This window comes from Leucopleurus acutus (genome assembly GCF_964270905.1).
Source record: "Leucopleurus acutus genome assembly, chromosome: 12".
Taxonomy (NCBI): domain Eukaryota; kingdom Metazoa; phylum Chordata; class Mammalia; order Artiodactyla; family Delphinidae; genus Leucopleurus; species Leucopleurus acutus.
Window position 1 is genome coordinate 48,570,688 of NC_139154.1, and position 27,742 is coordinate 48,598,429.

The 27,742-nt window shown below is 41.8% G+C and overlaps 1 protein-coding gene across 1 annotated transcript; it reads left to right on the plus strand.

Annotated features, from left to right (window-relative positions):
* Positions 1-454: 454 nt before the first annotated feature.
* Positions 455-27,727, plus strand: SPATA31H1 (SPATA31 subfamily H member 1; the record flags this gene model as incomplete). The annotated part of the gene is given in 12 exon segments (XM_082851434.1): positions 455-459; positions 609-639; positions 4,995-5,089; positions 6,442-8,273; positions 9,423-10,088; positions 10,797-12,476; positions 12,945-13,982; positions 14,232-15,780; positions 16,240-17,741; positions 26,287-26,559; positions 26,562-26,852; positions 27,699-27,727. Coding segments are annotated over 12 exon segments (8,991 nt in total).
* Between the last annotated feature and the right edge of the window lie 15 nt (positions 27,728-27,742).

Sequence of the window (27,742 nt, forward strand, 5' to 3'; positions counted from 1 at the left end):
TATCTCTTCTCAGTCTCAATGCAACAGCAGCTAGGAAATGTGTCAAGCATTGGAGTTAGGAAACCATATATCATACATTTTCTGAGAGTACCTACTTAAAGCGTTCTTAAATGCTCTTGACCCTGTATTCTAATGTGTGATTTGGAACATATGACACCATATCTGGACCTCTAGGGAGTGACTGGCTCCAGAGAAGATGCTTATAGGGCAAAACAGGCCATTTGGAAAGCCTGCTCCTTTGAAACCTTGCCTCCATACTCTCTGGTTTATAACAAGTGATTCTTCTTCAATCCTAGAAGAATCGTAAAGGAGCTTCCTTGAGCATTGGCTGTCAGAGCAGGGCACAAGGGCAGCTGAAGGAAAGGGCAGCAGGTGTATGGCTCAGAGAAGAGATTTAAGCAGCAAGCCCATTGGCTGGAGCCTTGGAATGCCCACTGTGATGTCATATGGAGTCATGAGGTATAAAACTGGCTGAGAGGGGCATGGGGTTGAGTAATGGCTCTGGTTTGGAGGCTAACCATCCCACTGCCACAATATGTCAGCCTTCTACTATTATTTGGTTTCCTTGTCTGGAGGCTTTGGGTGAGGTTTTCTGGGAAACACAGTAGGAAACAGGTGGCAGCCAAGACGCACTCAGAGGTATGTGATGCAACACTCTCTGGAAACTCACTTCTCCCTGTCCCTGCCCCTGTCCCTGGAGACATAGAAACTCCTAATCCTGGGCAGTGGGAGGAATTGATGGTGGGAAGAGGGGAGCTGAGGTAGTGCCTATGGATGTCGTCCTGCAAGTCACTCTCAGTCCTTTTCCCTTAATACATTTCAACAAACTTTGAGCACCTATTATATATGGCAGCATACTAGACATTGAAGAATAAAACACCACCTCCACCTTTTCGAGGTATAGTGGGGGAGAAAGTCAGACATATATACATATATATATATATATATATATATATATATATATATATATACACACACACACACACACACACACACATACACACATATATATATAAAACCCAAGACATATATATATATATCCCAAGGAAAGAGAAAGGGATGAGTTAATAGAGGTGTAAATATTGCTGAAGAGATGGGAGGTAAAGGGTATTCTAGGATCTATAAAATGCCTTTGCAGGGAGCTTAGGTTTGAGCTGTGCTTCAGAGGAAGTGTAGGATTTTGAAGGTGGATAGGATGGGTGGAGGAGAGTAGTGGAAGATTTTCTAGAGAGAAGGAATTGACCGGGGGAAAGCATGGGAAGCAGAAGAGCGTTGGATGTGTTCAAGGAGAGGTGAAGACACCTATCAGGAATGGAGTGTACAAGTGTAGGGAACCGGTTGGGGAAAAGTGAGAGAAAATGTCACAAAGTGGTTAGAGGTCCCATTGCAGAGGGCTTCAAACACCAGACTGAATACTTCGTATAAATATTATTCTGTCTGCAATTGAAAGGCATCAAAGATTTTAAAGCCAGGTGAAAATGTGCTTAGATCTGTGCTTTAGAGCACAGAATTTAAACTTTAAAAAGTTTAAACTCTCAACTTTTTTTTTCTCAAACACACCACTTGGGAGTCTAATTAAAAAACAGATTCTGATTCAGTAGCAGATTCTGAATCAGTAGAATTCTGATTCTAATTCAGGAAGGGATTGAGATTTTGCAATTCTAATGAGCTCCCAGGTGATCCTATTGCTATTGAACTGAGCACCATACCTTATTTTGACTTTTTTTTTTTGACTGCGTCATGTGGGTTGTGGGATCTTGGTTCCCCAGCCAGGGATTGAACCTGGGGCCATGACAGTGAAAGCACCAAGTCCTAACCATTGTACCGCCAGGGAAGTCCCAAGCACCATGCTTTGAATGTGAGGCTTTAAATAACTCCAGTGAGTGCATGTGGTGGTTCTCTGGTGTAGCTAATCCAATAGGAGTCTACTTTAAAGAATTAATGGGAGGGCTTCCCTGGTGGCGCAGTGGTTGAGAGTCTGCCTGCCGATGCAGGGGACACGGGTTCGTGCCCCGGTTTGGGAAAATCCCACATGCCGCGGTGCGGCTGGGCCCGTGAGCCATGGCCGCTGAGCCTGCGCGTCTGGAGCCTGTGCTCCGCAACGGGAGAGGCCACAACAGTGAGAAGCCCACGTAAAAAGACTTAGTGGGAAGGAGGGGGAAGGAAGTGAAAGAATCAGAGCAGTAAGTTGGAAAAGAGGACATTGATTCATTCCCCCGGTGTTTATCACCCACTGCCACCACCATGTACAAGGCACTCCTCTGGGCACTATGGATGCAGCAGTAAATGGAAGGGACAAAAATCTCTGCCCTCGGGACTGTGAGAGAGGAGGAGGGTCCTGAGGTGAAAGTTCGGCTATAGGAAGTGAGGCAGAAAGAGGGTAAAGGGATTGAGTCTTTTTTTTTCCTGATTGGGCCTCAAATATAAAGAGTTAATTATAAACATTATCATCATTTTCCTATGAGGACTATATTCATCTTTGTATCCCCTATGCCTGGTATACTGCCTGGGATATAGTAAGTGTTCCACAGGTGTTTGTGAAATGAAAGGATCACTTCTCAGTTTTAACCCTGAATGATTGAAGAGATGGCATTTTAAGCAACATAAGAAACACCTGACAGAAGTTGTGAGTGTAGCAGGGGGCGGAAAATGTATGTGGACAAATTCGCCAAGCAGCTCTATGTCCTTTAATAGCGTTCTATAGTCTTCTACATGATGGTCTTCTCTCTTTTTGGTTAATACCTTGATACTTTATCATTTTTATTGCTATTGTGGAAAATATCTTTCATATTTAAAATTATATTTTTCTAGTTTTTTTGCTTCAGTAGAGAAATGCTATTGACATTTATAAGATTTTCTGGTATTCAGAAACCTTGGTGAATTCTTTCATTACCTCTGATGGATAATGTCTTTGATTATCATTTCAATTGCTTTCATGCTTATTGGTCTACTCAAATGATCTATTTCTTTTTGCCCAATTTTTATATTTTATATTTTTTCTAAGAATTTAACCATTGCATTAGGCATTTCACATTTATTAATATAGTTATTCAAACTATTTTTCTTCTCTTTCCTACTTCAATTTTCAAGATTTATATTTACTTTTGCCTTTTGCCCTAGGGGCATTATCAGCCCAGGACCACATTTATTTTCATTTTGAGGGTTCCTGACTACACAAGGAATATAAATTAGAATTTCAAACCAGTGTGACGATAGACTCTTGGTTAAAAATTTCAGAGGCGGCTTTTTTTCCCACCCAGAGTTCAAGTTTCCTTGTCTGGTGAGCAGATTTTTTTCTAGCCACTTTTTACCAAGTGTGTAGCAATTTGACAAGCCTGGCTTTTTTTCCTGGGGTCTCATTTAAATAGCCACTTCACATGGGCCTTATCTGTGTCCCCACCTTACTGTTAACCTAAGTCCCTCAGTGGCTGACACTGCAAATGACCTAAGGCATTGAAGTCTCAACTAGTTTCCACTCTTGTTTTTCAGTTTTCTTCTGATTTTTGACCTGGAGATTTCCCTTACTTTCTTGTAAGGAGCTACATTCTGCATTTAAAAGATGTTTGTTGTATTTTATTCCGCATTTCCGAGTGTTTTCTAGTGGGAGATTATTTAGGTCTATGATATGTAGAGATCATTTTGAGATAAATATATAGAAAGATCATTTGTAAATACATCAACCTGTATTTCAACATCAGTTTTCCTTTTGCTTATGTTTTTAATCAACAGTCCATTATGGACATAAATTAAATAATATATGACTAAGTATAAAATCAATTTAAAACTGTCCAAAGTTCAAAACTACCACTGCAGCTAGGGTTATTCTACTACTGGCCTACTGCATTATGAGCATGTTCATGATTCCCTATTAATTGTTGTGTAGGCTCTTTTAATACACCTTCAGAGACTGATGTCCTAATATAAAGGGAAGAAATAAAAAAAGTTTTATTTGAAATTGTAAAAGTGTCATTTATGCCTTTAAAATGACCTGGAACACCCTTGCAGAAACCCCAGGAGTTTATTAACTACTGGATGGGAAATTCTGACCTGCAGGATAAAATAAAAATCCCACATAATCTGGCATAATCTGGCTTCCACCTATGTTTTTAGCTTCATCTCTCACTACTTAGCAAAAGTGCACCTAACAATCACGATGCTCTAATCTTCTCAGTGATGTTCCCACTTGCCTGGAATGCCCTTTCTTCACCTAAAAACCTTCTGTTGATTCTTCATACTCTAGTACAAATGGCAACTTCTTGAGGAATTCTTCCCTTCTCTCCCAGGCAGTTAATCACTGTTCTCTTTATTCCTTCACACTTACATTTCTTTTTTTTTAATATAGATTTATTTAATTAATTTATTTATTTATGGCTGCGTTGGGTCTTCGTTGCTGCACACAGGCTTTCTCTAGTTGTGGCTAGCAGGGGCTACTCTTTGTTGTGGTGCGTGGGCTTCTCATTGCGGTGGCTTCCCTTGTTGTGGAGCAGGGGCTATAGGCATGCAGGCTTCAGTAGTTGTGGCGCATGGGCTTCAGTAGTTGTGGCTCATGGGCTCAGTAGTTGTGGAGCATGGGCTTAGTTGCTCCGCAGCATGTGGGATCTTCCTTGACCATGGATCGAACCCGTGTCCCCTGCATTGGCAGGAGGATTCTTAACCACTGCGCCACCAGGGAAGCCCCACACTTATATTTCTGTTACAGCATTTACCATATGGTATTGTAATTTATCTGTTTAGACATCTATTTTCCCTACTAGTGTAAGTTCCTAGAACACAGGGATCATATTTATCTCTACAGTTCCAGCACCCTACACAATACTGAGAACTAAGTAAGTACTCAATAAATGATTCATGAATAAATGAATGACATAACTGTTGCTGTGGTTATAGATACCAACAGTATCAATATTTATGTCTATGAGATGAAGTGCGCTGTCAATAAAGTCTCTAACCTAGAGTATTACCTGATTTTATTTTTTCTTTTTGTTCCTTTCTAGACTTCAAAGCAGCATAAATTGAAAAAGATCCAGAAATTCACAGGTCAGAAAGATCCTATTCTTCAGTTCAAAGCTAACGACAAATCAACTATGGGGTCTGTTTTAAGACACTAACCTTTAATAGCAGGTGGAAGGAAAAAGGTTGAAACGACTATGTAAATGAAAGAAATAGCCCTACTCTTTCTAGCATCTCCACTTCCAAAGAAATGTAAATGGCTCCATAATTCTTTCCATGCTTCCTATCCTCATGCTTTCCTAATCTCTTTTTGTGCAAAGCTCAAAGTATCAGGAAAGAAACATGGTGAGACTGAAGAACAAAGAAGGGGTAACTACCAAGAGTTTGATGCGGAAGTTTTGGTACCTTTTTTCTCTAGCATAGACACTGGATAATACATATCTTTTCCTCCAAAGATATGTAGTCCGCTGTTTACCCCACTCCATCTCCCTATCATGATTATTCCTGCTCTTTCCAATGGCTTACATCTACTACATGCTGAAGACAGCATCCTACAGCTTAAAAAAACAAACAAAATGAGAGCTAGGTTAAATCTGAGCTCCACCACTAATAAGCTTTATGATCTTAGGCATGGCTTTGTCTTTGTTTCCTTATTTGCAAAATGAAGGGGTTGAACTAAGGTGATGTTAATAGTCATAATGCTAATAGATTCTTTACCTCTACTCCCAGATCCACAGTGGGAAGAAAATCTCAGGATGGGTTGCGTTGAAGCTAACCTAACATGGTGAGTAAAGTCGATCTTCACTGTGTCTATTCTTTCTCTCTTCAGCCTACCCTACTGATAAATTCTATAAAAGTTAGGAGTAAGATACCTGGGACTCTGTTTTACTTCCCTCGCTATGATAGCTGTCTCCTTTCTAAGTCTCTCCTCTTATTGTTTTCCTTACCAGTACTTTAATATCACTTCAATTACACTGACATACTCTGTTGCATCCAGCTTTTCAGGACTCCCTACGGGCTGGTCCCAGGAATGTGTATGCTGGTCAACGGACAGGAGTCTTCAACAGGTCGTCCAACACCTGGAAAGTGCAAGGTCAAGTAGTTTCTTGGTTGGGGTTGAAGGTGGTAGAGCTTTTAAGAGGGAGGAAGGAAGAGAGTGAAGGAGGGAGGGAGGGAGAAGGAGAGGGAGAAGAAAGATGGTTAGTTAGTTAATTAGTTTTGGTAGTGGGGGAAGTTCTGGGTTCGAACAAAGTTTAAGAACAACTGGTCTGTGAATCATTTCTGATTGGAATGGGGACAAATGCCTCCCTTTGTCCTGGTGGAGGAATTCTTTCCATAAATAATTGATGTTGGGGAAAGCAACCTTTTTTGTTTGTTTGTTTTCCCTCAGTCCACATTATTTTGCATTTGAAATGGCCATTATCTTTCCCTTTTCCTACTTTTCCTTTTCCTCTTTCAAAACAAATAGAAACTTTTCTCTTTATTTCTTAGATCAAGTCTTATGGAACTGGGTTTGCCTGAACCACAGGATACGATTTCTTCTTCCACCTCCTCTGCTTCTGTGGCTCAGGGGCCTGTTCTACCCTGTTGTGACTGTAAGAAGGCAAAACATTCTTCTGACAGTAGCATCTCCTCTGGATCATCCTACAGCTCCAGCCTGTCTCACCTTCCTGTCTTTTCTGAAGGAACAACTTGGCGACTCCGGAGCCACAGGTTACCTATTTTACCCCCAAATCAACCTCCTGTGTTCAGGAACCAAGGCACACCCCTGCCTTCTTTTGGGCTCTCAGAGCTTTTCCGGAAATCAAAGCCTTTTCAGAATTTGGCAGCTCTTTCATCCTTAAGTCCTCAAAGCACTTTTATCAACTCTCTTTTTGAATCCCCAAATCTCTACAAAGAAGAAGAGAAAACAAAGGATGAGAGAAGGAGCAAGAGTCATTTGACAACAGATCATAGGCCAAGTGCTATTTTCAAAGAGAGACCACTATTGTCAGGGTCAGCTCCAATCCAGCTCTCTCCTTTGGCTAGGCGGCAGTTAGAGGGACATATGGCTTGGAAGGTTTCTACTTTGCGGGAACAAACAGTGCCTCTGCCTGTGAGGGAATCATGGGCAATGCTGAATTATTTAACTGAGGTACAAGGAGGAGTTCCTGAACCAGAGAAACCCCAAATCCACTTATCTATGCCCATTCATCAAAGCACTGAGCAGGATATCAATAATGAATCCCCAGACCTTCCAGCATTTCAGCTCCACGTGAACGTTGGAGCGGAATCTGGATTAAGCAGAACAGAAACAAAAATTTCACAGACTCTTATCCCAGGTAAGCAGTCACAACCTGGGGATGGCCCCCAAATCCTTGGATCCAGGCCCTTAATGACATCAATGGGCACTCCACCTCCCAAAAGTTTAGGAGTTGACATAGCTCAAGAGGAAACAACTTTACTGCAGAAGGACCCAAAACGTGTGTTAGAGCTTAGTGTAGAGCAGAGGGTCATAGATCTTCCAGAAAAAAGGATACAGCAGCATAAGACCCAAGTGACTAATGTGGAGCTGACCCCACAGCTACCATATCAAGTCAGAGATAGCATAAAGGTTACTCCACTGGCATTACTTCAAGTCATGGATTCAATGGGGTTAATTCCAGAATCACATTCAGAAGTGATAGAATCTGTAGGTTTGTTACCACGGCCACCAAATGAAGTCGTGAAACCAATGGAAGCCACGGAAGGAGTGAGTGTAAGCCCAAACCCATCATATCAAGTCATTAAATCAGTGGAGGTAACCCCAAGATCTCAGCAGCAAGTTATGGAATCAAGGAAGATGACCTCAAGACAGCGGAATCAAGTCATAGTCAATGTGAAGGTAACTCCTATAGCATTGCTTCAAGTCATGGATTCTATGGGGATGATTAAAAAATCACATCCACCTATCATACAGTCAAAGGGAATGACCCCAAGGATGCAATATCAAGTCAAGGAGTCAGTGAAAAGGACCACATTGTTGGACCATGAAGTCATACAACCAGGAAAGATGAGTCCAAGGCTACAACATGCAGTCATGGAAACTGTGGAAATGACCCCAGGGCCACAGCATAAAGTTATGGAACCGGTGGACGTAACATCAAGGCCACAAAGTCAAGTCATAGAACCACTGAAGATTACTCCAAGGCCAATATGTCAAAATACAAAATCACCTGAAATGATCACCAGGCCATTGCATCCAGTGATGGATTACCTTGAAGTAACTCCAGTGACACTATTACAAGCTATGGATTTCATGGGGATAATTCCACCAACCCAGTCACATGTTATAGAATCTGGGGGTTTGACTCCAGACACACAGTCTCAAATTGCAAATTTGACCCCAAGGGCAACTCAATCAGATGGTTTGACTTCTTCTAGCTCTCCTACTACTATTGGTCCATGTGGAGTGGTAGAATCTGTGGGCTTACCTCCAAAGCTACCACTTAAAATCATGGAATTGGTAGGATTGATTCCAATGCCATCACAACAATCCATACATTCTCTAAAGGTAACTCCAACAGCACTGGGGTCACCCATGGGAATGATCATAGCACCACAGTCACAAGTTGTAGAAACTCAGGATTTGACCCCAAGGCTAATATCTCAAGCCAAGGAATCTCTGGAGTCAACTCCTGAGTCATGCATTCAAGTGCTAGACTCTGAGGGGATGACTCCACAACCACATCATCAAAGCACAGAATCTATATCATTAACCCCAGGACCACCTCATCAAGTCATGGAGTCTTCAAGGTTGACTCCAAGGCATCAAATTCTGGAGTATTCAGAGATGAGTCCAAGGCAAAGCCATCACATCACAGAAACTATGGGTTTGACATCTGACACCTGGCTACAAATGGAGAAATCTGTAGAGGTGACACAGTCACACCATCAAATGATGGAATCTTTAGGGACAATCCCAAGGTCACTGGGTCAAGGTAGAGAATCTATGGGAATGAGCCAAAAGCCACTGCCTCAAGTCACAGAATCTACAGAAATGCTACAAGAAATGCTACAAGATTCATCACTGCTTCAAGATGTGAAGTATATGGGGATGAAGCCAATGCCACAATTTAATGTTATGGATTCTATGAAGTTATCCCCAGGATTGCAAAATTTGAAATCTGGGAAACTGATCTTGGGACCAGAGTTGCAAAATACAAAATCTATAGACATAACCACAGGTTCAATTCCACAAATGGTAAAATATGGACAGCTGATCCCAACTGTGAGCTCTATAGAATTGGCCCCAGAACTACAACTGCAGAGTATAAAACCTGATGAGTTGGCCTCCACACCACAGCTGCAAAGTGAGAAATCTGTGCAGTCAGCCCCAGGGTCTCAGCTTCATGGTGTGAAATCTATCCAATTGACCCTGGGACCACAACAACAAAATGAAAAATCTGCTGAGTTAGTCCCAGCACCACAGTTGCAAAGTAGGGAATCTATAGACTTGGTCCCCAGTTCACAGTTGCAAGGTATGGAATATGTTCATTTGGCCCTACCATCAGAGTTTCCAGGTATAAATACTGTGGAATTGACTCTAAGACCAGTACAAGAAGATATGAAATCTGTGGAGTTTGCCCCAAAGCCATGGTTACAAGATATAAGATCTGAGGAGACAGCTCCAGTATCATTGCTTGAAGATGTGAAAACTCCTCAAATGGTAGAAAGTAGGAGGTTGACTCCTGAGACACAGGTAGAAGATATGAAATATGAGGAACTGATCCCAGGGGCACACATTCAAGCAGTAAAATCTGTAGAATTGAACCTCAAACCGAATCATCAAGTCACAGAACCTAAAGGATTGACCCCATGGCATCAAGCTTCAGAATCTTTAAGGATGATCTCAGAGCCAGGATATCCAGAAACAGAAGCAAAGTTTACCTCTGACACTTGTCACCATGCAAAAGAATCTAGGGGGTTGATACAATCATCTTTAGGAAATACTCCAGGGCCACTGAGCCAAGCTTTAGAATTTATGCAGATGAACTCAATGTCATTCCAAGGTACTCTTGAGCCAATGTTCCAAAGTGTAAAAGCCATGGGAGATACTCCAGTGTCACAGCACACAATACAAGAATCTTTAGAGTTGGTACCAGGATCAGAGATGCAAGGTATGAAAAAATCAAAGATGTTGACCCCAGAGTCCCAAGGTATGAAGTTTGTTCATCTGAATCTAGGCCCATATTCAGAAGTTATGAACTATGAGGAGTTGATCTTGGAACCACAATTTCAAAATGTGAAATCTGTTCCATTGACCTCAGAACCACAGTCCAAAAGTATAAAACCTGAGGAGTTGACTCTAGGGCCATTAATGCATGATAATAATTTTGTGGATTTACACGTGCCACTGGAAGAATCTAGTAGGTTAATTCCTGAGACACAGTTACAGCATGTTGAATCAAGGAAAGTGACCATGGAACCACATTTACAAGGATTGAAATCTGTGGGTCTAACTTCCAGACCAAGGCATCAAGACACAGAGCCTGCAGAGTTAGCTGCTGAGATCTTCCCACAAGAAGAAGAATCTGTGAAACTGATCCCACAGCTAGTCTTGAAAACTGCTGGGGTGGTGCCTAGGCCACATTTTCAAAAATTTTCAGAGATGACTCTAGGTCAAGGCTATCAAGATACAGAAACTGTGAGGCTGACTTCTGAGGCTTTGCCCCAAGTAGCATTAACACAAAAACCAATAGGTCAAGTTAGAGAATCTACAGGAATGACTCCCCTAAGGCCACATCTTCAAGTTACAGAGTCATCAGGGATACCCCTAAGGTCAGAATACGAAAACACAGAAACTGTGGGGTTGGCAACATTTCCAGTTGAAAACATCCAGGAGGTAATACTAGTACTACCATATTCAGAAAAAGGATCTCTGGAGTTGACTTTAGGACCAGGGATGCAATGTGAGATATCAGAGCCACTACTGCAAAATTTGAAATATGTGAAGTTAACCTCTGAGTCATCCCTATTAGTGGTAGGATCTAAACAGTTTATTACAGGACCAAAACCACATGTTATGGAGTTGACCCCAGAGCCACAGCTCCAGGCAGTAAAGTCTAGGCAGTTGGAGCCAGAGCCAAAATTACAAGATGTGAAATATGTTAATTTAATTCAACAGTCAACTACTACCAGAGTGGTAGAATCAGAGAAGCCAATACAAGAGCCAGTGCTACAAAGCATGATATCAGAGGAATTGACTAAGGAGGCACAGCTCCAAGGGCCACAGCTGCATAGTGTAAGATTTTCAGAGTTATCTCCAGAGCTGCCACTTCAAGGAGAAAGACCTATAGATTTAATCTCAGGGTCTCCACATCATGGTGTGAAATCTGATGATTTGACCCCAGGTTCCCCAGTGCAAGAAATAAAATTGTCAGATTTTATCCCAGGACCAAAACATCGAAGTGTTGTATCTGTACAGTTGACTGCAGAATCACAACCTCAAAGTATGAAATTTATGGAACTAAACTCAGCACCATGCTTGCAATGTATCAGATTTTCTGATTTGACCCCAGAACCAAAGCATCAAGGTTTCAAACATGTGCAGTTTATACCAGGAACACAGCTTCAAGACATAAAGTCTGTAGGATTTGTAACAGAGTCATCTTTGCAGTCAAGTCAAGGGCTCCCAGCTGAAAATATGAAATCTGTTCTGTCTACTGAAGGATCACAGTTTCACAGCTTGAAATCTGTCAAACTGACCTCAAATCTACAATTTCAAGATGTGAAATCTGAGGAACTGAACCTAGGGCCAAGGCAGCAAGATGTCAAATTTTCTGAATTGACTTCAGGGCCAAAGCTTCAAGGTGTCAAATCTGGGGAGCAAACCCCAGGACCACTGTTTCATAGTGTGACTTCTGTGGAGACGACTCTAGAGTTAGGGCTTCAAGATTCTAAATCAGCAAAGATGTCTCGAGGGCTTCAAGGTGTGAAACAGGTGGAGCCACGGCTACAAGATGTCAAATTTTGTGATCTGACATCAGGAACTCAAACTCAAGGTGTGAAATCTTCAGAGTTAAACTCAGGGCAACAACAACAGTATGTGAAGTTTTTTGAGTTCACTCCAGAGCCAAAGATGCAAGGAGTAAAATCTATGAAGTTGACCCCAGAACCTCAGCAGCAAGGCGTTAAGCCTGAGATGTTAGTACCAGAGCCACTGTTTCAAGGTGTAAAATGTGTGGCAGTAGACCAAATGTCAAGCTTTGAAGGTGACACTTCATATAAATTAGTCTCAGAGCCACAGATACCAGATGCAAAATCTATGGAGTTGACTCCTAGACCGCAGTTGCCAAGTGTAAACTATTCTGAGTTGAACAGAAGACCATGGTTACAAGTTGTGAAATCTTCTGAATTGATCCAAAGACCACAGTTGCAAGATGTAAAACCTGTAGAGTGGACCCCAATCTCAAAGCTTCAAGGTTTACAGTCTGAGGCGCTAACGCCAGAGCCACAGCTGGAAGATACGAAATCTGTGGAGTTAACACCAGGGCCACATTTGGGAAGTATGAAATCTATGCAGTTAACATCAAAGCCACAACTGGGAAATGTCAAATCTACAGTGTTAACCCTTGGGCCACAGGTGCGAGATGTGAAACCGGTAGAGATGACCCCAGGCTCAAAACTTCATGATTTGAAAACTGAGTTGTTGATCTCAGAGTCAGAGTTGAAAGATCTGAACTCTGTGGCCTTAACTCCAGGACAGTGTCCAAGAGGTATGAAATCTACGTTGCTAACCCCAAGTCCACAGCTGGAAGTTAAGAAATCTGTGGCGATAACATCAGGGCCACAGATAGAAGATGTCAAATTTTGTGAACTGACATCAGGAACTCAAACTCAAGGTGTGAAATCTTCAGAGTTAAACTCAGGGCAACAACAACAATATGTGAATTTTTTTGAGTTCACTCCAGAGCCAAAGATGCAAGGAGTAAAATCTATGAAGTTGACCCCAAATCTTGAGTCACAATCTCAAGGTGTCAAATCTGTAAAGTTGAAATCTTCAATACAGTTAAGAGATGTGAAGTCATCTGAATTGCCTCTGGGGCCAAAAATTCAAGGTGCAACATATATGAATTTCAACCTTGGGCCACAGTTGCAGAGTGTGGAAACTCCTGAGTTATCCCCAGGACCACAGCTGCAAGAAGGAAAATTTTTGGCATCAACCTCAGAGCCACAGCTTCAAGGTAGGAAAACTGTGGAGTTACACCAAAAGCCACAGCTTGAAAGTATGAGAGCTGTTCAGTGGATGCCTGCACTAGTGTTTCAAGGTGTGAAATCTCTGCTAAATCTTGGGTTGCAATCTCAATGTGTCAAACCAGCAGAGTTGAAACCTTTGATACAATTAAGAGATAAGAAGCCATCGCTATTGACTCCAAGGCCAAAGCTCCAAGGTATACAATCTCTGGCATCACTCCAAGAACCTCAGCCTCAAGGTCTCAATTTGAAACCTTGTCTACAGTTTAGAAGTAAGAAATCATGTGACCTGACTTCCAAGTCAAAGCTCTGTGATGTAAAACCCATGATGTTCAAATCTAGGCCTCACTTGCATGATGGAAAATCTCCTAAGTTGATCCCAGGACCATGGTTTCAAGAAGTGAAACCATTACCGTCATCCCCAGGAACACAGCTTCAAGGTGTGAAGTCTGTATTGCTTACACAAGAGCCACAGTTTCCTGAGGTGAAATCTGGGGTATTAAGCCAAGAGTCACAATTACAAAGTGATGAAACTATAGAGTTGAACTCCCTACTACACTTGAAAAGTATGAAGTCATCTGAGTTGACTCTTCAGACAGAGCTTCAAGGTGTGAAATCTGAGGATTTCAACAGTGGGCCACAGTGGCAAGGCCCAAAATCTTCTAAGTCACCACTTGAGACAAAGTCCCAAGATAAGAAATTTACTGAGTTAATCTCTGACTCACAGTTGCAAGGTACAACATTTTCTAAATTGACTGTGGGGAAAAAGATTCAAGGTGTCAAATCTACAGATTTCAACCCTGGGTCATTGTTACAAGGTGTGAAATATTCTGGATGGACCTCAAAGATAAAGCTTCAAGATGTAAAACATAAAGAATTCAGCCCCAGTCCTCAGTTGCAAGTTCTGAAATCTTCTGAGCTGATTCTGGGATCAAAGCTTCAGAATGTGAAATTCGTGTTCAACTGTGAGCCACAATTGCAAAGAGTGAAATCTTCTAAATTAATCTCAGACTCAAAGTTTCAAGATGTGGAATCTGTGAAGTCCAAATCTGGGCCACCACTGCAAGGTGTGAAATCTTCTGAGTTGATACTGGGGACAAAGCTTCAAAAAGTGAAATCAGTGGAATTCAAGTCGGGTCCACAGTTGGAAGATATGAAATCTTCCAAATTAATCACAGGTATAAAGCTTCAAGATGTAAAATCTATGAATTTCAGGTCTGGACCAAAATTGCAGGGTATGAAATTGTCTGGAGTTATCCCAAGGGAAAAGCTTCAAGGTGTGAAGTCTGTAGAACTGAAACCTAGTCCAAAGTTACAAGGTGAGAAATCTTCTGATTTGACTCTGGGGAGGAAATTTCCAGGTGTGAAATCTATAGAGTTGGACTTAGGCCCACACTTACAAGATATGAAATGTTCTGAGCTGATCATGGGTATAAAGCTTCCAGATGTAAAATCTAAGCAGTTAAGTTCTAGACCACACTTTCAAGGTATGAAATCTTCTGAAGTGATGCAAGGGACAAAGCTTCAGAAAGCGAAATCGGTGTTCAACTCTGGACCACAGACACAAAGCAAAAAATTTTCTGAGTTGATTCAAGGGACAAAGCTTCAAGATGTAAAATCCTTAGAGTTTAACTGTGGACTGAAGTTACAAGGTGGGAAATCTGATTTAACCCAGAGGAGGAAGCTTCAAGGTGTGAAATCAGTGGAGTTCAACCCTGGACCACAGAGACAGGGTGAGAAATCTGATTTGATGCTACAGTGGAGGCTTCAAGATTTGAAATCTGTTGTTCCATGGCTGCAAGGTGTGACATCTTCAGAGTTAACACCAGAGACAAAGCTTCAAAGTGGAGAATCTGTGGAGTTCATCACCAGGCCAGTGTGGCAAGATATGAAACCTTTTGAATTGACTCTTGGTACAAAGGTACAAGATGTGAAATCTTTGGGATTTAACTCAGCTCCACAGTTACAAGACAGGAAATTGTCTATGTTGACACCAGAGGCACACCTTCAAGGTGTGAAATCTATGGAATTCAACCCTGAGGCAAAATTGCAAGGTGCAAAATCTTCTGAACAAAAAAAAAAAAAAAAAAAATCTTCTGAACATATAAAGCTTCAACTAATGAACTCTACTGAGGTCAACCCTGGTCTAGAATTCAAGGTTGCAAAACCCTCTGAGTTGGCCTTGGAATCAAAGATTCATAGTGGAATATTGTCTGAGATCAGTGGTAGAAAGCAGTGGCAAGATGAGAAATCTTGTAAGTTGAATCCATGGCCAGAACTTCGAAGTGTAAAAGTCATGGTGTTCAATCCTGGGACACATTCGCAACATATAAAATCTTCAGAATTATGTAAAGGGACAAAGCTTCAAGATGTGAAATCTTTGGAATTCAATCCTGACCAACAGTTGCAAGATGTGAACTCTTCTGATTTTTGTCTGGGAACAAGGCTTCACGGTATTCAATATTTTGAGTTCAATCCTCAACCACAGTTGCAAGAGGTAAAACCTGAGTTGAGCACAGAAATGAAGCTTCCAGATGAGCAGTTTCTGGAATTCAAGCATAAGCCTAAATTACAAGGTGGGAAATGCTCTGAACAGAATCCAGGGCCACAGCTTCAGTGTGTAAATTATATGCCAGTCAACACTGGGTCACAGGTGCAAGGTATAAAGTCCTCTGGGTTGAATCCTAGTCCACAGCTTCAAGGTAGAAAATCTAAGGTGCTCTGCATTGGGCCTAATTTGCAAGGTGTGAATTCTTCTGCATTCATTTCAGAACCAAAACTTCAATGTGTAATTTCTACTGGATGCAACCCTGGGCCACATTTGCAAGGCACAAACACTTCTGAATTAACTTCCATTTCAAAACTTCAAGGTATGAATTCTTCTAAGTTAAATTCTGAGATCCCAGGAGTGGATGTCATATCTAACGAAAGGATTAAGAGGAAACAGGTGGATGAGTCAGGGAGCTCACTCCGGAGCCTTTCCCACCATCCACCACAAAACTGGAGATCACTATCTAGGATCTTCCAGGCAGGATCAGGGGCTCGAAGAGGCCTTACCTGGCCTGTCCTGGGCAGGCGACAGAATGTCTGGGAAAGTCGCTCCTGGAGGCAGCGACTACCTCGAAAATACCTCTCCAGTATGCTAACGCTGGGCAATGTCTTGGGGACCAGCATGGAAAGGAAGCTTTATTCTCAAACATCTTTAACAGAAAGAGCCACTGCAGATACCTGTCAATCTATTCAGAATTTATTTGGGGTTCCAGTTGAATTGATGGCATTTTCCCAGAGTCTGCTTGAGAAGGGTCAAGGTACTATTTCTCAGCCTTCAGTTGTCAAAAACTACATTCAGAGACATACTTCATGCCATGGTCATGAGAAAAGAATGGCCTTAAGGATGTGGACACGTGTCTCCATGTCCTCCATAATACAGCACTACTCTGGCACTAGAGTGAGAATAAAGAAAAAAAACTCAAAGCCCTGTGATATATCCCAGGAAGTCACTCAGCACATGCCTGTTTCATGTACAGGGAGTCAGCTTTCTGCCCCAGCAAAGTCAGAGTCTTCCTTCAACGTATTTTTTGCTAGGAGAGATTCTGTTCCAGTGGAAGAGAGTAAGAACTCACAGAGTGATTCACAGACAAGGATTTTTGAGTCCCAACACTCCCTCAAGCCAAGTTATCTTCCCCAGGCCAAGTCTGACTTCTCCGAACAGTTCCAGCTTCTACAAGATCTGCAGCTAAAAATAGCAGCAAAACTGTTAAGGAGTCAAATACCCCCCAACGTACGTCCACCTTTAGCTTCAGGTCTGGTTCTAAAATACCCTATCTGCCTACAGTGTGGCCGATGTTCAGGATTTAATTGCTGTCATAAATTACAGGCCACTTTTGGAACTTATCTTCTTATCTATCCACAGCTTCACCTTGTAAGCACTCCTGAAGGCCGTGGAGAGATCAGGTTGCGTCTTGGCTTTAGGTTGCAAACTAGGAAAAGACCCCAAGTCCCAGAGTTTCATAGAAGAGGTAGACGCATCACACCAAGGAGCCTTAGATCAACATCACTAAGGAAAGCTAAAGGCTATACTCAAGCTTCCAAGAGTCCTACTTCTACAATAGATTTCCTGTCTGGGTCTTCCCAGTGTCCTGCTCCTATACAAGTCCACATCAGGCGAAGGCAAGGCGGCAGCCCTGGCCTAGTAGAAAAGACAGAAATTAGAGAGGCTGGACACTATGGATTCACTGAAGTTCACTGTTTATCAGAGAGTGACTCTGGAAGCAATCAGGATGAAAAGTGGGCTAAAGTGAGAACAAAAAGGACCCATGATTCAAAACATCCAATGAAAAGAATCCCCAGGGAAGTCAGAACACAAAACACAAAGTTCTACACAAATAGTACAGCCATAATACAGAGGTTCTCTAAGGAATTACCAAGCCAGTTAAGAAGGAAGAGGAGTGGAGTGTCTCAGACAACTACCGCCTCTTCAAAAAGACAACCTAAGAAATCTTCCCCACCACAATTCATTCAACTCCTTTTTCGGGGCCTAAAGCAGGCATTCCAAACAGCACACATGGCTTTGGTTTGTGTGTAGTTTCTTAGGACAGGGCCGAAAGTAAGCTCATCACACGAGATGAATTGTGCCGAAGCACAGCAGTAGAGGGCTGCCGCTCGCTCAGGCAAAAGAGCGCCGTCTGTCCTGCTGTGGTAACTTTCATTAAAGTATTATCTAGATTTACACCTTAAGACTTGTTTTCTTAACATTTCAGAAGTGCCAAAGCAGCAACCTATGTTTTTATTAATTATACAAGCAATAATTGGCTTTCGTGAGCACCTGCCGTGCTTCGTCCTTGAGCGCAGGAACAGCACAAAGTTCCCACCATTATTTTGATTATACTGAAGTCGCACAAGAACATTTCCTTGCGTTCCCACCACTCTGATTATACTGAGGACATCTCATGGATCAGTGCCCAAAGCACTCAATGCTTCTTTTGCAGGCCCCCGGTTTGCCGGGGGGGGCGCTCAAAGCATTTAGAACTGTTCACAACTCTGGCTTATTTGCATGCCCCCGGTTTGCCGGGGTGGGGGTGGGGGGCCTCAAAGCAATCAGGACTGTTTGCAATTCTGGCTTATTCGCCAGCCCCCAGTTTGCTGGGGGGGTGGGGGGCTCATGGGTCACATCTCCTTTCCATGTCCTCCGTTATCCCACTACATTTCCCCCTTTTTGTTTTACAATTTTTGTAGCATCAAGGAGAACACGGCAGCATTACTCTCAGTACTAAACTACATGGAATTATTTTGCAGCTTGTGCAGCATCAAGGAAAACACAGCAGCTTGTTGCGATGTTGCATGGCGGGTAGCTTTCACTCGTCGAACTACAGCTAAACATATGATTATTATTATAATGAGCATTAACAATCCTGCAGTAGAACCAAAGCATGTAATTTAGACATGGGATTTAGATTATTAAGTCCTTGAATAATTCCAGTCCATACTTCTTGCGAATTAAGTCGTTGTAATTTCTTCTGGAAAGTTTGTTGAATTTTCCCTTGTAAATTTACAATTTCTTCTGTCAAATTTTTGTGATGTAATAAATGCTTTTTTATTGTTGTCCCAGGGAATGCAGACTGATTATATGGAACTGAAGTGACACAAAAGGCACTTTGATTCCAGTCACAACGTAGCTTCATTTGTCTTTGTAAATTTACAAGTTGGTTCCCCAACATAACCACAGGTTGTTGTAAGTTCGCTATTTCCGAATATATTTCCGAATCAATTTGTCGTTGATAGGACCAAAGCATTCCAGAACTTTTATGCCAGTTATACAGTCAATGGTCTGAATAGATTGTTGTAAAGCAACTCCAGCAACTGCAGCAGTAGCTGTTATGGCTATAATACCCATGACAGCTGCAATCAACATTCCTACAAATCTTTTACTTCTTTTTAACACATCAACTAAATATTGCAAAACAGCCATAGGAAGAGATTCTTGCCATTCCCTTCCAAGATTGACAGGAAGCCAAAGACCTGTCCGAGCTTGTAAGATATACAAACTTTCAGTAGATATGTTAAAAGATATACTAGAGTTAATACAGGTATACAGAGAGCAATTTTTACACATTATAATACCTTGAGTCTCATTCCATACAGCTGGTCCCTTTAACAATATATAAGGTAATTTCACACAACTACGAGTATACCGAGTAACATCTTTATGAAAAATCAAACTATGATTTTCAGATTTATTAACCATATGTCCTACCCAGGCATTAATCTTTCTCAGAGCTGCCATAAGCTTCCACAAGTCCTTTTGGATAGGATAGCCATTTAAGTGAGGACCAGGAGGAGAAAACCCTCCAGCATGCCATACTATGGTATCATTAATAGTATCGCTATAAATAGTGTTATCTTCTTTATGCCAGTATAAATCCTTCAAACCCTTTTTTCCTCGGGCGGAGCCAAAAGGGCTCCAATGAATGACGCTTCCCCAAGAAGTATTAACAAGAACCCGAGCCATTTCTCCTCGGCATCGAGTCCAATGGACCCAATCCGATAATCGATCCACAAGAGGCACCTGGCATGGAGGCAAATAAGGTGCAGAAACATTTTCATTAAGTGTGGAATTAAAACTTTTAAAACTATAAGCACTCAAAAGATATAACCCATGATATCTGCTTTCATTTTTGATAACACTTAACGATGCCTGATAATTCATTTTAAGGCAATGATCTCCCTTTCCCATACAAATAGGAGGTCCATTAACACCCACAGTGTTATTTTCTATTATCCTTCCTTCTTCTTCTGGCTTCAAAGGGCCTCTATCATCAAAAGGACCAGGCAACCATCCAGACTCATTTACATATACAAGAATTGGGGCATCCCACCAGGTAACCCCCATATTAAGAGGAGGGTTAGGAATATAAGTCCAATAAGTATGGTTAGTACAATTTATCTCATTGGCTGATATGCTTATTACCTGTGTAGACAACATTGCCAACATAGCTACAAAAAGATTGGTGCTAGTGAGGGGTTTACCCTGTGAAATGACAAGATTTTCAGCAGTGCCTGCAAACTTTTTCACTTGCCCCCAAGTCAATGGAGACGCCCTCTTTGTTTGATCCAATGGCACACGGAATGCTCTCTTGCTCAAATCCATCTCCGCACATCCCTTCGTCATTCCCATCACATCAAGGCTACGCTTAGTTGCCAGCCCGAAGCTTTATCTTCTTAGCCGGCACCCAATAGGATTCAGCTCCTGCAGAAACAAAAGCATATCCTCGGCCCCAACGAAGAACCTCGCCAGGTTCCCAAGTGTTAGTATTTTCATTTAATATAAAAACAGGCTGTCTAAGTTCTTGTGTACTTGTTTTTGTCCAATGTCTGTCAGCTGCACTAAGATCATCTCCATGATTCAAAAAATTAAGAGTAAATAAAGCAATATGTATTCTTTTCCTAGGACTTTGTACCTCATCTCCCCCTTTTTGTTTTATAAGCATGTCCTTCAAAGTGCGGTTTTGTCGTTCAATAACCGCTTGTCCCGTACTGTTTCCTGGGATACCTGTAACATGCTGTATATTATGTGTGGCAAAAAAAGTCTGACATTTTTGAGAATGATATGCAGAAGCATTATCAGTTTTTATGCTGTCGGGAATTCCCATAACAGCAAAAGCTTCTAATAAATGAGTTATTACAGCATCAGCTTTTTCAGAAGATAATGGAGTTGCCCATGAGAAATGAGAGTAGGTATCTACAGAATGATGAATATATTTTAACTTCCCAAAACCAGGATATTGAGTTACATCCATTTGCCAGATAGTATTAGCAGATAAGCCTTTAGGGTTAACTCCAATATTCAAACAAGGTTGATTAATAGCATCACATTGCGGGCATGTACAGAGAATAGTTTTTGCTTGTTTCCATGTAAGATTAAATTTATTTTTCAATCCTCTGGCATTAGTATGATATCTATGATGTTCTGCTGTAGCTAATTGTACAGTACCCACTAAAGTATCAATAAAATCATTTCCATCTACCAATGGACTGGGTAAATGAATATGAGCACGAATATGAGTAATATAAAGTGGTGCAGTACGTAGTCTAATTGTATGTTGTATTTGCAAAAATAAAGAATGCAGTTCTGATCCATTATCTGGGATAAAAGCAGTTTCAATATTTTTAACTGTAAATTCCACATACTGAGAGTCTGTAATTATATTAAGAGCAATTGGATAATCTTGTAACAATAGTATTACAGCAAATAGTTCTGCTTTTTGAACTGAAACATATGGAGATTGTAACATCTTTTGATCATGACTGTTAGTATATCCTGCTCTTCCCGTTTTATTGGCATCAGTAAAAAAAGTTGGTCCTATAACAGGATCTGATTGAACTATTTTTTTCAAAATCCAATTAGTCATTTTCAAAAACTGTAAACGTTTATCAGAAGAATAATGATTATGTATTTTACCTATATAATGAGCACAGGCAATTTGCCAGTTATCCTCTAGTTGAAAAAGAGTTTGTATTTCTTTGTTTGAAAAAGGGACTATAAGTTCATGTGGGTCCTGACCACATAGTTGCCTTAATCGTAACCTACCTTTAATAATAATATCAGCTATTTTTTGTACATAAGATTGCAATTTCTTTTGAGCTTTATGAGCTAAAAATATCCATTCTATAAGATTATCTTGTTGTCGTAGTAAACCAGTAGGAGAATGAGGAGTATGAAATACAATAAGTCGTAAATGATCGAGAGATTCAATTCGATCCAATTGTGCATCATGTATATGTTTTTCTATCCATTTACGTTCTTGTTCAGCCTGGGGAGAAAATTCACGGTAACTATTCAATGCTGGATCGCCCTCCAAGGTGTGAAATAAATTTTGTAACTTATAAGTAGGAATTCCTAAACTAGGACGTAACCAATTAATATCTCCTAATAATTTTTGAAAATCATTTAATGTTACAAGAGAATCTCGTCTAATTTGTACTTTCTGAGGAATAATCTGAGTATTGGTTACAGTTTGTCCAAGATATTGCCAGGGAGCACATTTTTGAATTTTTTCAGGAGCTATCTGTAAACCCCATTCTTTAAATTTTAACTCTGCTTGTTGTAACATCTGCTGTAATGTTTGCTGATGAGGATGAGCAAATAAAATGTCATCCATATAATGAAGAATACGTGCCTCAGGATACATGTGACGTAATTCCTCCAGAGGCTGATTAACAAAAAATTGGCACATAGTTGGACTATTTAACATCCCCTGAGGGAGAACTTTCCATTGAAATCTCTGAGCTGGATGTTCTTGATTTAAGGCTGGTACAGTAAATGCAAATCTTTCACAATCTTGAGACTGTAATGGTATAGTAAAAAAACAGTCTTTTAAATCTATAATTATAAGTTCCCAATTGCGAGGGAGCATTGCAGCAGATGGAATTCCAGGTTGCAATGCCCCCATAGGTTGAATAATCTCATTAATTTTTTGTAAATCTGTCAACATTCTCCATTTACCTGATTTTTTCTTAATTACAAAAACAGGTGAATTCCAAGGGCTAGTGGATACTTCAATATGCCCTGCTATTAATTGTTCTTGTATTAATTGGTGTAATGCTTGTAATTTTTCTTGAGTTAAGGGCCACTGCTCTGTCCATATAGGGGTATCTTTCAACCATTTTAATGGTAATGCAAATTTTCGAGCAGTGGCCCTGACACTAAATTTGGATATCCAAGCCCAGTATAATCTTTCCCCGTTTTAGTTACATATTGGGGTTCAGTAGCATTTAATTGCGAATAATCACATTCCTTATTTGACATCATTTGCATTGCTTCAGGGGAAATTGTTGGTATGGAGATAGAGGTTCCCCATTGTTGTAGTATATCTCTTCCCCATAAATTAATTCCAATATTGGCCGCATATGGTTGCAACACAGCTTTTTGTCCTTCCGGGCCTTTACACCCCAATAATTCCTTACTGCGCCAAATCATATGCAATGTTCCTATTCCTGTAAAAGTAACTCCCACCTTTTCTAAAGGCCAATATGAAGGCCATTCAGACTGTTTTATTATAGACACAACAGCTCCCGTATCAACAAGGCCCGTAAATTTCACATTATTGTTAAAAGTAATCGTTAATTGAGGACGTTGGTCAGTGAGAAAGGATTGCCAAAAAACATTTTTTCCCGTGCTGCCGAACCCCTCGCCCCTCCCCGTACGCTTTACGGGGGCGGCTGCTTGTTTTACATATGGTAACAATAACAATTGAGCAATTCTTTGTCCCTTATTAAATTCTATAGATTTTGAAACAGAAATCATAATAGAAATTTCTCCAATATAATCCTCATCAATAACTCCAGTATGAACTGTTACACCCTGCAGAGTCAAACTACTTCGTCCTAATAATAGTCCCATAGTTCTTGCAGGTATAGGGCCATAAACTCCTGTAGCTAATTTGTGTACTCCTCCTGCTGGCGTAAGGATACAATCTCGAGGAGCAATTAAGTCAACGGCAGCACTGCCGCTGGTAGCATGCATGAGATCAGTAACTAAGAGCCGAGGTTGAGACTGTCCTGTAATGTCTGATAAAAGCTGGCATTGCTTACTGGATACTGTTGAGAGTTTACTGTCACTTTTCCCGTATTGCTGTTGCGGCCCCGGGTTGGGCCTAGCTTCCCGTTTCCCGAGACATCATCTCGTGGAGGCAAAAGATTTCCTAACTTATCCCTTTTTGAACGGCATTTATTAGCCCAGTGTCGTCCTTTACCACACCGACGACACATACCAGGTAGCTGCTCATTCTTAATCTGTTTTGATATCTGGCCTTGCCCTTTTCGACAATCTCGCATCACATGTCCGTACTTTCCACAATTGTAACATTTAATACAATTATCTTTCAACCCTTCATTCATGGCAGCTGCAAGTAAATTGGCCTGATAAGTAGGAGATCCAATATCATGGCAAGCTTTTATATACTCCTCATGTGGAGCGTTTACAGCCCGTAACGGCCGCAATGCCTTCTGGCGTTCAGAATTTGCATTCTCAAAAGCCAAAGATTGTAATAATAAATCTTGCACGTCTATTTGTGCTACAGCTCTTTGAATGGCTGCACGCAGTCTAGACAAGAAATCAGTGTAAGGCTCACCAGGCCCTTGCGTTAACTTAGTAAAAGATTGTGCTGTTTTTCCAGGGGGTTCCACTTGTAACCATACTCGTAAACAACACATACGTATTTGAATGATTCGTAAATCGTCAAAGTGAGCTTGAGCTTGTAGATTACTAAATGCACCTGCTCCTATTAATTCATCTAAAAGTGGCCCTGGAGGATTGCGGGCCGCATTAGTCCTTGCCATGGTTTCAGCTTCCTCTCTCCAAGTTTTAAACTGCATATATTGTCCAGGTTCAAGAACAGTTTTGGCAACCGCTTCCCAATCATGAGGAATTAACATGTTTTCAGTAGCATACCCAGACAAAAGTCCTTGAACATAATTAGAATGCATCCCATACGCATTAATGGCTTCTTTTAACATTTTTAAAATTTTTATATCATGATAGTTATAATCAACATTTACATATCCATTTGGAAATTGATCATTAGCAGGCACAGCTTGTCTAACAATAGGGAAAGCAAAAAAGGATTCAGAATATTGCTTTTCTTGTTTATTCATCTCTTCTTCCAACAATATTCTATTAGATTCAGGTTTTAGAGGAAAGAGAAACTGATGAGAGTCTCCAACAGGATAAGCTGCTAATTCTAAAGGAGGAGCCGAAGGAATAGTAGGACATGGCTCCTGATATGAAGGAGTAGTAGTATTTATTTTCTTCCAGTTTAGTCACCAAATTTTTAAACTTTGAAAGTATATCAGAAATCTCATTCTGTTGAGAAAGTGGCATTTCATTTTGTTTGCTAACCTGCTCCCGATCTTTATTACCATCAGAAAAAGCCCCTTCATCACTGGAATCCGAAAAATCCTCTCCTATCTCAGACACAAGGGGAGGAGGGGGCGGAGGAAGGTCCTCTATAGGAGACTCAGGAAACAAAGTACGAAAAGCAGCAGAATGATCGGGAGCAGAATTCGGACGCTGAGGACGCACCCCATTGTCACTTTCCGTTTCAGATTGTAATAGTTCCAGGGCAAGAGACATTAATTTACAAAGAGACCAAACACGGACAGATACAGGGTCTCCATGCTGATGAGCTCTTCTTAAGGCTCGCATAACCTGTTTCCAAACTTTTAACTGGTTATGACCAGTAGGTTGAAACCAGTAACAATGTTTACGTACCAGCGCAAACAATTCATCAAAAGATTCCTGTTTCACTTTTACTCCTCAACTCCATAATAACTGTTTCAGGAGTTTACTATATTGAAATTCTACTGAATGGGAATTCCCCATTACAGTTACTCTACTGTTGCCTAAGGTTTCTCTTACTCTGAGCAGACCAATTTCCCCTTCGGTCCCGCGATCACGCGATTACTTACCTTCAGGTCCCTGTTCGGGCGCCAAATGTTGTAGTTTCTTAGGACAGGGCCAAAAGTAAGCTCATCACACGAGATGAATTGTGCCAAAACACAGCAGTAGAGGGCTGCCGCTCGCTCAGGCAAAACAGCGCAGTCTGTCTTGCTGTGGTAACTTTTATTAAAGCATTATCTAGATTTACACTTTAAGACTTGTTTTCTTAACATTTCAGAAGTGCCAAAGCAGCAACCTATGTTTTTATTAATTATACAAGCAATAATTGGCTTTCGTGAGCACCTGCCGTGATTCGTCCTTGAGCGCAAGAACAGCACAAAGTTCCCACCATTATTCTGATTATAATGAAGTAGCACAAGGACATTTCCTTGCGTTCCCACCACTCTGATTATACTGAGGACATCTCATGGATCAGGGCCCAAAGCACTCAATGCTTCTTTTGCAGGCCCCCGGTTTGCCGGGGGGGGGCGCTCGAAGCATTCAGAACTGTTCAAAACTCTGGCTTATTCGCATGACCCCGGTTTGCCGGGGGGGGGGTGGGGGGTGGGGTGGGGGGGTGGTGCTCAAAGCAATCAGGACTGTTTGCAGTTCTGGCTTATTCGCCAGCCCCTAGTTTGCTGGGGGTGAGGGGGCTCATGGGTCACGTCTCCTTTCCATGTCCTCAGTTATCCCACTACAAGTTTGGAAGAAGCCTGAGGACAGGACACGGCCAGACCATTTCTGGTTAAGCAAAAACTACCTTCCAAAACAAAAAGCCAGAGACTATTGCTTATCAAGAGATACCAAAAGACACACGATGCCAACTCTCAAGCTAAGGCCAACAGACCCAACCATTAAGGAGGAGAGCACATTGTGGGGAGAAACAGACCAATTCAGATCAGCTCAACAACCAACAGGAAATAGCTCTTTCCAACCCAGACCTATACAACTGCCAAGCCCATAGTTTCCCAAAGAAGTACCACTCTCAAAAACACCTCAAGCAGCCAGCCTTTGGGTCCTGTTCAAAATGAGAGTAATAGCAGAGCTAAGAAAAACTTTAACAGAAATGAAGTCTCTAGCCAGGAGTCCAAGAACTCCAAACCAGGAACCAGAGTTCATGCTGGAGGGAGACTCTTACATGGTTCCCCTATGAACAGAACCTCACACAGTCACCTTAAAGAAAAACCCACACACAAGGAACGAAACCACCACAGCTTCTGTAGGGAAATAACCCCATGGAATTCTTCTGGAAGTAGCCAATATAGTCCCTCTGAGAGGAGCCACCACAGGGCCTCTGAGAGATGTCGCAGTCCCTCTGAGAGGAGATGCCACAGTCCCTCTGAGAGATGTCACAGACTCTTTGAGAAAATCCGCCGCGGTCCCTCTGAGAGGAGAGGACACAGTGCTTCTGAGAGAAGACCGTACAAGCCCTCTCAAAGAGGCAGACACAGTCATTCTGAAGAGTGGACACAGTCCCTCTGAGAGGAGCCACCAAAGTCCCCTCAAGGAGAGACTCAAGCACAGCTCACCTAGCGAGAAGCCCAGATACAGTTTAGGTAAAGATTTCAGGAGTAACTCAAACATGTTTCCTAAAGACCACACCAAAAATCCCCAAGGGAGGGCAAGTTTGGAGGCCTGACGCTAGAACATGGGAAGAGACCCGCCCCAGTTATTCATTGCCTCACTCAAGTCTCCACCAAGCTGCCTTTTCGTGGCTTCTTTCCTGCTCAGCCACTGGCTTCCACTTTCTGCGCCCTCAGCAATAAAAGAGTTTCTACCTGAGGTGAGGGAGGGAGGGAAGGCGGGAATGGCTCTGTCATTTCCCTAAGATAAATAAACGGGTAATAATTGACCTTCCTGTGCACCTAGAAAGACCACTCGTCGTGCCCGGTGGAGCATGGGGTCGTGGAGGGGCAGGAGAGGTAGTGCAGACGGAGGGAACGAGACGGACGGACTCCGAGGCCAAACAGCGGTTCAAACCACCAAGCCCCAATTTCCCGAGTCCCAAAGCGCACTCTCGGGGCGGGGTCTCAGAGGAAGTGTGTGGGGGGCGGGGGTGTCTGGGGGGGGGCTGGTCACGTGACTCGCCCTGCCGCAGCCCCCTCGGAAGCTGAGAGGCGGAAGTAGACGTTAGGCACGGGG